The 10,059-nt window shown below is 40.2% G+C and overlaps 1 protein-coding gene across 1 annotated transcript; it reads right to left on the reverse strand.

Annotated features, from left to right (window-relative positions):
- Nucleotides 1-344: 344 nt before the first annotated feature.
- On the reverse strand, nt 345-8,989 carry LOC108058293 (probable 2-oxoadipate dehydrogenase complex component E1 homolog). The gene is made up of 12 exons (XM_017142942.3): nt 8,795-8,989; nt 5,976-6,093; nt 5,656-5,839; nt 4,844-5,063; nt 4,192-4,353; nt 3,641-3,714; nt 2,804-3,565; nt 2,055-2,472; nt 1,674-1,997; nt 1,085-1,273; nt 637-722; nt 345-537 (listed from the first exon to the last, which is right to left on the reverse strand). Exons 1-12 carry the CDS (start codon nt 8,916-8,918, stop codon nt 433-435), a joined length of 2,766 nt encoding a protein of 921 aa, XP_016998431.2. The 5' UTR covers nt 8,919-8,989; the 3' UTR covers nt 345-432.
- Between the last annotated feature and the right edge of the window lie 1,070 nt (nt 8,990-10,059).

Below are 10,059 nucleotides of genomic sequence, written 5' to 3' on the forward strand. Positions count from 1 at the left end.
AAAGTTTCCTCCTCCTCGGCCGGCTTTTCCATACGATAAATTATTGTGTAAAGCGGAGAGCGTTTTTCCCCACCTTTTATTTTCTTATGTACTTTTTTTATGGCTCTTTTTAAAGGGCATTTGTGAAGAATTATGTGGAGAAGGCACAAAGGGAATCGTTAAAGAATATTTAATACTTTAAAACCTTGACCATATCATGGTTCATTTAAGATTCTCTTTTAAATATACATAAAGAAGGACTTAAAAAAGTTATAATATTGAAATCGATATTGAAAATATTTAATTTTTTAGCATCAAGAGTATTATAATAGTCGTCCCCTTGAAAAGTCTTGTTTTCTTGCTTTTATACACATATTTTTTGGCAGTTTTATTGAGCTAAAGTACTTTGTGATATATGGATGGAAAGGCTGGGGAGGCGGAGGCGGCGGTGCACTAAAGTTCAAATGGGGCAGCAACAATCTCATCAACTTCCCGTTTATGCACTTTTCCGATTCCGGTTGCGGGGGTGGGGGCCTCGCAGCGACCGCAGTAGTGGAGCTGTGGAAAAGCGGGAAGAGTGGGAAATTCATGGGTGGTTGGTATAGTGTCTAGAGCTCTTTCTGTGGCCGCCACGCCGGTGGCAGGCAGACTTTTTACCTGTTGGCCAATTAAATTTTCAAAACGTGGCCGCACAAAAGTCCAGGCGCCCATATTGCGATGCTCTTCCTGGCTCCAAACGAAAGCTGCACGGAGAAAAATGGTATACAACAGTTTTTGTTATCATTTATCTATATAATTTTATCATTTAATTGCTTTTACTTCAACTAATCAAATATTTGTTTTTACTGTATTTAAAAATAATATATAAAAATCAAAATTAAAACTGAAGGAAAATAAAATCTCATTTAAGAAATATCAATACTCAAAAATAATACTAAAAATTAATATTTTTGAATATTCAAAGTTTCCTATTCCTGAAAATATTAAAAACAAAGCAATATCTTGTAAATTTAAATAATAATGATTATTTTTCCTGTGTAAAAGGAAACGATAGAGAATACACTGCTGGTCAACTTTGTGGGCAAAGTTTACGATGCGGACTCACATTGCACGTTGCCGTATTGGGCCAACTGGGCCTGCAGCTCCTGGACGGGGAAGGGACACAGGGACTCCAGGCGTATTATGGCCGTGTCATAGGCCTGCCGCTTCTCGCGCTCCTCGGCGAGATTGTAGTAGTGCTTTCCGCTGCACAGGATGACCTTGCGCACCTGCTCCGGCTTCGCGGTGGTGTCACCTATCGGAGGAGGTGGGTGGGTGGCAGGAAGTGGGCGCAATTTAATGAAGAAAACATAAATAAAACACGTTATAAAGAGCTACATAGTAGACTTTTCCAACCCCAGGATACTTAGTATTTATCTCTTAGAGAAGTAAAATGGGAAAAGTAAAATTAATTTCTGTTTTAATTAGGTTTTTTAAATTTCTAAAGTAAAGATGTAGATTTAAAAATGTCATTTTGTTTGGCCTTATAGGTTTATTATTAGTAATTTTCGAATAATTTAAATTAATTTGGATTATTACTTTAAAGAATTTGTGCTTTTCTACAAATATCTACAATTACAGATTCCCGAAGTATATAAAAATGTAATAAACGCTTTCCTTGAAGCCTGTCTAGATAAACCGAGTCCATAACTCACCCAGGACATTGTGGAAGAGCGTGCCCGACTGGAAGTCCTCGTGCGAGGATGTGGCCGCCGGAAGGCGGAGGAGCGTTTTGGGGGCCACCACCACCAGTGGCTTGCGGAAGTTCCTCGCCAGCTGGCGACGCAGGACGTGATAGTATTGGGCGGGGGTGGTGGGGTTCACGATGTGCACGTTGACGGAGTCGCCATCTGCGGACGTTTCCTTGGAGTCGCAGAGCTGCAGGAAGCGCTCTATGCGACAGGAACTGTGCTCCGATGCAGCACCATCGTAGCCATGAGGCAGCAGCATCACCAAGGCATTCGACTCCATCCATTTTGCTAGGTAAGCAGCTCTTTAATACGATATTATATAGTAATGAATAAAACCAAACTCACTTTCTCCCGAAACAATAAAGGCGTCGATGATGATCTGTGCTCCATTCGCGAAATCTCCGAATTGAGCCTCCCAAATAATAAGATTATTGGGATTATCAATGGCCATTCCATACTCGAATCCCAGAACCGCCTCCTCCGACAGAATACTGTGAGCCAGCTCCAGTTTTCCGCCATTTCCGCCCTCCATGCTGTTCAAAGGAATGAACATCTCGTTGGTCTGCTGATCCACCAACATGGCATGGCGATGGGAGAAGGTTCCGCGACCCACATCCTCGCCACTGATCCTCACATTATGTCCCTGGTACATCAGACTGCCAATGGCCAAGGCCTCCGCGGTGGACCAGTCGATCTTCACTCCGTTCTCCAGCTTCTTCAGGCGGGCATTCACATGGGTTTTTAACAAATGAGGGTGAATGTTCTGTAGTGAAGAAAGAAATCTTTAGGATACACACAAAAAAAAACACGTAGCATGGTAACTTTCTGGTATTTCATATCGTTTTGACCATGAATACTGGTAAAATTTATATTAAATAATATAATTTTGACGAATTCTCTCTCTCGGAGATTGTCTGACATTGAAAAAGAGAGCAATAAGCTATATGGCGACCTAAATGACGTGAGTGGGAGGGAGAAAGACGCATTTGCTTTGTAAACATGATATTAGGAAATATCGTTTTTACGTTTTCGAGCATATCAAGTCAAAATCGATACCACAAAACGTTAAATCGTAAGAAAATCAAAGAACTTACAAAATCTTCCGGAAAAGTCACACTCTGCTGGCCAATATAATGCAGTAAGGAGTAATCCAGTCCGGTATCCCAATAGGTCAGTTCCTTTGAAGGAGCCAACTGAAGGTCCTTCCACTGCTTTTCAAAGTAAGAAGGCGGTGGCTGGTAACTGGGAGCCAATGCCAGTTCCTCACCCAGATACTTCATATACACATCCCTCATTTCCTTAGCCTTCGACTCCGGGAGAACCTGATCCTTGGCCAACTGCTGGGCATACAAATCCGGCACCGATTGCCTCTGATGGACAATCTTGTAGACCAGCGGATTGGTGAACGTGGGATCGTCCAACTCATTGTGACCCCAGCGCCTAAAGCAGTTCAGATCGATGAAGATATCCTTGCGGAACTCCCGCTGATACCTGAAGGCCAGGTTGGTGATCCTGGCCACAGCCTCGGGATCATCGCCATTCACATGGAACACAGGCGCCTGAATGGACTTGGCCAGATCGGAGGTGTAGGCAGTGGATCGTCCTCGTTCGCCGGGTGTGGTGAATCCCACCTGGTTGTTTACGATCAAGTGCAGACTGCCGCCCACTTCGAAGTGAGGAACGTAGGCCATGTTCAGGCACTCCTGGTTAATTCCCTGGCCGGCAAATGCGGCATCGCCATGGAGGATTACATTGAGAACGTGCTGGCCAAACGGCTGACTTCCTGAACCGAAGGCTCCCTCACCTCTCGTTTGCTGTTTCGAGCGGGCTTTTCCCATGGCCACAGGATTGGCGGCCTGTAAATGGGAGGAAGAGCAGCAGGATGCTTAAATCGAGAATCAAATTTCAAAGTTTGACGTATGTCGGCTTACCTCCAGATGCGAGGGATTGCGCACCATGCTGAAGTTGAGCTTCTTGCCCAGTATTTCCAGCTGCTCGGAAACATCTGTGTGCGATTCAGGTTCAGGTTTGATTAAATTAAGCATACGCCATGTGTGCTTAGGCTAGCAGGAATAACGCCCACAAAGGATGTACGGTTTTTAATATTAAATTGAGACTATGAGATACCCTTTATAACCAAAATTAATATAAATAAATACAATTTAAAATCAGCTATAAAATCAAATTTACAAAAATATTATTTAAATATAACAAAAATATATTCTTTGAATTTTGATATATTTAAGATCAAAGGAAATAAGTATAAAATTGGTATATACGATATACGAATTTCATTGAATTTTGATACATTTCAGATCAAGGAAAATACGTATGAAATAGCTATTTGTACTATTTTTGAATTTTTTATATTTATATATTTGTGGGATACGTGTACTATATTTTCAGATCCTCCCATACACCCGAATACCCTGTAATCCCTCCATAAAAACCAACCGAAATTCGCCCGCAAAGTTTCACTTACGGAAATGACTTATGACGTCGGACATGGCCTCGATGTCTTCGGGAAACTCGGATGCGCCGCTGAGTTTGCGGAAAACTTTCGCCGGCCGCATGTTGAGGAGCGCCGCCTGCAGCGGAGTCCTTCCTCGATGGGGCATCGCCAGAACCACGTGCTCGATGTTCGCTGTCATTCCATTGTATAATTTTTTTTATCGTTGTCGCCGTCGTCGTTTCCGTTGTTTTTCGGGGTTGCATGCGAGAGGGAAAAGTTTTGGGAAAAGCAGATTAGGGTTAAGTAAGCGTGCCGTGATATGTGAGCCTGCCCGTTAAAGGGGGTGGGGAATTTAGGTGGGTGGCCATAATTCAGGTGGGTTGGTGGCTGAATTTCTGCGGACTGTCACGGGAAAAAGTTTGGCGCCTTGAAATGGGTGCGCGGTTTCGCATTGCGCTAATCGTGTTGGAAAAGCGGGCCACACGCACGGATTCGGATAAATCATACCATCTAAGGACTTGGAAAAATATATGAAGCAGGGAAAATTCCATCTTGTTATTTTTAACTTTTTTTCTCAAAGATTTTACGTTTTTTACAAAAACAAAATATGATCTAAGAGCTGGACACACTTAAACAAAAATAATTTTTAATAATATATTATAAATATTATATATTAAGGTACCTTGAACGCTGTCACGGAGCAGTTGCCAGAAGAAGGCCAGCATGGACTCAGCTCCTTCGCCTCCGTATCTCTTGACTGTGGGAAACTTGAGTGCCATGAAATTGTCCCAGGCCTGCGACTTAATTAACAGCTCGGCGATTTCGCAACGCTCGCTGTTTTCCAGCTGCTTCTGGTCGAGCGTCTCAAAGTTCCTGGCCAGCCACTCGCGCTCCTCGATGTCCTGCGAAAATAAGGTAGCGGGATCAGCACTCGGTATTTATGTGATACACTCCAAAAAAATAGTATTAAATAATAAATAAATATCTAAATTTGAAATTAAAGTTTTAAATATACTTACTAAAATCTTAAAGTTAAATTGCCTAATTACAACTTAGTTATAACTATTATTACAGATAGAAATATTTATATTTTACTTTTATTGCCAAAAATAACACAAACCTAGAAAATATTTAAAGATGTCAAAGGATTTCAATCATATTTTTAAAATATTTTTAAGTCTGAGGACTTTATTTTAAATATTTGAAATATATAAAAATACATAAAGTTAGCTATCCGAATTTTAAATTAACTAAAGTTATTATTACAGGAAGAAATATTAAAGCTTCACATTTATTGCAAAAAAATAATAAAAATCTCGAAAATATTTAAAGATGTCAAAGATTTTCAATTTCAATTTTTTCTGAGCTCTTTTTTAAAGCCCTTATATTTATTAATAATTTATTAATATTCCTGACTGTTTAATTGAATTATTGGTGATTTTCTGCACTCCATATGAATTTTCTGTGACTGTTTTAATGGCAGGGGCCACTTACCTCGACATAGGAGAACTCGGCGCTGGCCGAGCGGCCGCAGTAAATGTCCTTGAGCAGCTGCTCCAGCTGGGCGACATTCTGGGCCGCCTGCACCTGCGGACCACTTAAGAGGCCATCGGTGCGCACCGTCTCCTGTGTCTGCAGTCCATAAAATGCGGGACTTAATTCCTGCAGCTCCTCCTTGCTGTGTGTGTGTCCACGTGGCCGGGAGAATTCACAAGACAAATACAGACAGGCCATTACAAAGGAGCCAGAAAGGGAGAATAAAATATGACATTTGCCAGGATGATTTCAGAGTGGGAACAGAAGTTGGGTGTTACCTCCTCCTGATGCTGATGGGATTTACGGCTGCCAATTTGTGTCCGTGCTGGCGAAAGGCCTCCACGAAACGATAGACGTTGCCCTGCGAGTTCCTGGAAGTCCGCACATCCTCGGCCACTGGAGAAACACATGCGTAAACAATATAAATTTCGCTCAACGTTATAAATTATTTAAAAAAGGATTCACGTGCAACTCGCATTCGCATTCGCCTCGCCCACTGCCACATTGTGCGGCCTTTTGAATTTATTGGCCTTTTACTTTTATAATATTTATTCTTTGCTTTTTACGCTCCGCTTCATTTTGATGGACTAGCTGCCAGGTATGTGCACTTTTATATCATATTTGCCTCGCAAATATTTGGCATTCGATATGAAGTCGGATGGAAAATGGCAAAAAGATTTTGGGTAAAATTCATAAGGGGTTTTATTCAGATTGTTGAATTTAAAAACTTATCATCATGTCTAAGTATTGTATTGTATTGTATTGTATTGTAATAAATCTTCATTTTAAAATGTTACTCTAAAGCTAGCCAATTTTTTAAAAATATTTCCTATATAATACTTTAAAGCCAGTATTTAAAATAAAGAGTATCCCATGTTTGTTCTTCACAAATAAATCTCCCAATTTGTGTTACATATGAGAAATGGCAATGGTTGTTTTTATTGGCTTTTTTGGGCCATTTTATTCTCTGGTTGAGCCATTGACAACTCGTTGGCTGCTTAGGTGTTTACGTGCTAAAGTGTTATCCTGCTTAGAGGATTTATATGCGATGACGCATATCACTCGATTACAGGGCACCCTGAGCATCCGAATCCGAGACCGTGGGACAGGACACGGGTCATCGACAGCTGGACCCGCATTAAAACCAAGCTTTCTTCTCCCACAAAAATTTATGCAATTTCTCGACAGCCTTTCGGTGATAAATCAATTTAATGTTAAAGAGCAGGGCGCCTGGACAGGAGAACAGGGCGTATGATGAATTGTATTTGCGGCGACAACATTTCAACTTGAGCGTGTAAATATTATTGGAGCACAGCGGCGCGTCCTTTGCCAAAGGATAATGGTTGCCCCGACAGAGATGCAACCGAAGGACGAACGGCAAACAAGTCGGTGAGCGGAACGGGGGGATGAGTCCTTTCCCACTCCGCATCAGGAGAATTAAAGCGAACATACACTTTGGAGAATATGTGAAAGTTGAAGATAATATAGTATTAAATAGAATCCCTAAAATCCTAATTTGACGGTCACTAAACTTTATTTTAAATTTATCATAACGCCTTCATCGTAGTATTAAATATCGCTAAATCAAAGAGTAATATTCCTATAAGCAGCTTAGTTCAATAAATACTTTTTTGTTATATTCATCTCCAAAATTATGTTTAACCTATCCAACTTTAAGCCTATTCTTCGAAAATACTTTAAGCTAAATATATTTAAAATTTCTTAACATTTATAATATACCTATTCCATACAAAATTCAATTAAAGTAGAGCAGTTTTTTGGATAAAACCTGAAGGTTTAATCTGGTCCTACCTTTTGAAATTCTTATCCCAAGTTTAAAATATTTGTACACTTTTTTCCCAAGTGCAGCATCTCAGCAGCTGATGTCATACGGTCAAGTGTCGAAGGCTTTACTCTGCTGGCCAGTCAAAGGCTCCCGGCAGACTATAGTCCGTCTATGGTATTCGTATTCCGGGTTCCAACAAACCGACTACCAACTGCTGACTGGTGTCTGCTGGCCATGGTGTCGATAAGCCCCAATTGTGTACGCAGCGGATGCAGGACAAGCACAAAGGAGCTCCCGTTTTGGGGGTCCTTTGTTTGCCGGGCTTTGATATTTAGCCGGGCTCTTTTCAGACTCCCTGCTGTGCGTTTTAGGGATAGATATATAGTATCTCTGCACTGGACACCCGCCTCTCTACGCTTAATTAGTGCAGTTCACAGGGGGTCTGCCACAATCTCTTGGTTCTAATTATAAATTCTAAGCACTGGCTACATCATATATTTAAAGTTTATCAGATTTCGGGCTGAAAACATGTGATAAGCCAAGAACTTTAAGATTAGTTTTTGGGTGGGCAACAGGAAAGCAGGTAGTATTGGAGCCATAAAAAATATTCCACTAGCCAACAGGAGTTGTATTTTGTCGATAGTCTGGGAGGTATAAACAATGAAATGATATATTTCTAACAATTTAGAAAGGAGATTGTCTTTGGATCTATTTTTAGTGCGAAGAAATATTTATTTTAAGACAATTGCTAGAAATAATATATATCTTAATGGAAAATGCTCTTCATTCTCTTTTCTTTTCTATAGTACCAAAAACTCATTCCGAATATACCCTTTTATTACAGGGTATTACAGTGATATATCTTCTTCAAACAGGTTGCCTTGAACATGCTCGAACTGCAGCCTGAAGTTACAAACACAAGAGATTGAGTTTTTGTGTTTGCGTTTGACTTTTGCTTCTGGTTTCCAAGTTTCCCAGTTTGCCCCCAGTAATTTGCTTTTGATCTTTTGTTCAGGTTGTTGTTTTATTGGAGTTGTTGTGGCTGGATTGTTGTGGGTCAGCTGCTCGGATTCCACTGATAAATAGCCGGGTGGAAAATCAAACCCACACACATAAACACAATGTCACTGCACAGAGAACTCCAGTGGCTTTTTTGTTAGTTTTGTTTGGGTACATTTCCACTGCTCATTTATTTGTTTTTGATCCCGAAACACTCTTATCGATGCGATGGTTATCTCGACGGATGAGGTTTTTATTGAAGTCTTGGCAACACACTTTTATTTTCTACTTTTGGATTAACAACAGCCGTACCTTGAAATTCGCGCCGGGCAGTCGGCTTATAGCCCCAAACGCCTTTTTCGCTGTGATAGCCCCGCGATAGTGGGCGTGGCAGTTTCGCGATATTCGCCTCCGAATGCGCAAAGTAACGCAGCATGCTGATGGATTTAAAACTAGGCGTATCTGCCGGATCCCCTGATAAGCGCGAACACGGATTGACGATCTCTTCTCGCCGCCGATCGACCCAGAAGTGATGTTCTATATCATTTTGTTTGGATCCCAGACCCCCTCAGGCATTTTTAATACTGATAAGCGGCAAAAGAGAACCAAAAGAGTGTATATAAAAAAATGTATCCGTTGAATAAACGTTCTCTCCCATTTGTATCTTTGGGATTGCCAACTTTTGGGGTGCGCGATCGCTTTTAATTAACAGAGTGCTCGTTTGGGTTCTGTTATAAGCAGAGAAACTAACAGAATTGTTGTACAGATGTCTGAAATGATAATGACACCAAAACATGGCCATAGGGTGTTGGCATTTCGAAATTGTTTCTTATCAGCCCTCCAAAGCTGATAATGCAACAGGTTCGCTGGCCACTAATTGATGGTTTTTTATGAGAGGTAAAAATGGGGGAGAATTTTATCCATAAAATTAGTCATACGTTAAAGAATGCTTAGCTACAAATAAAGTTAAAAGCTTTTGGAATAATTTCCTAGTTGTTTTTTTCTTTAAATTTTATAAAGTTTTGTTGTTTTTCTATACATTTGCTTTTCAACTTGATGCTTAATTTAGCACTTTTATTTTTTGTAAAATTGAATATTTTATTAAACCATTTTTTCGCCAAGAACTAGTTAGTTTTTAGTTTAGTTTTAATATTGCTTTGCTCAATTTATTAATTTAGCCCTTAAGCTGACTAACCAGCCTAATAATAATGAATCCCATCCTTCGATTTTTATCAAAGATATTTTTATCAGCAATATTATTTTATAACACCTTATTAAATTTATAATCATGAAAAAGCCAAGTCTTTCGTTACCCTTTAAAATTGGCTTTACTTTATCTCTATTTATTTCGAGTTTCTCCACTCATTTCTTTACTTTTCCATTAATGACGACCATGACACTTTCATGGCCTAATGAAATCAATCCGTAGGCTTTTTAGACATCAACTGCCATTCATAAAACTTAAGCTGCGTCGGAAATAGCCTTTTGATGATGGGTAATGGGTCATTGTCTATAATTAAACCGGAAGTGTGCTCTCATACGTATATATTCAAAATGCACATGTATAGGTTTTACAG

This window comes from Drosophila takahashii, chromosome 3R, assembly GCF_030179915.1.
Source record: "Drosophila takahashii strain IR98-3 E-12201 chromosome 3R, DtakHiC1v2, whole genome shotgun sequence".
Lineage (NCBI taxonomy): Eukaryota > Metazoa > Arthropoda > Insecta > Diptera > Drosophilidae > Drosophila > Drosophila takahashii.

Bases quoted from the DNA above. Each gene is read 5' to 3' on its own strand.
- LOC108058293 (XM_017142942.3), bottom strand. From the start codon at position 8,918: ATGCTGCGTTACTTTGCGCATTCGGAGGCGAATATCGCGAAACTGCCA. The intron at 3,715-4,191 runs GTAAGTGAAACT...AATCGCACACAG, and splicing joins CGACGTCATAAGTCATTTCC to ATGTTTCCGAGCAGCTGGAA. The intron at 3,566-3,640 runs GTAAGCCGACAT...TCCCATTTACAG, and splicing joins GCAATCCCTCGCATCTGGAG to GCCGCCAATCCTGTGGCCAT.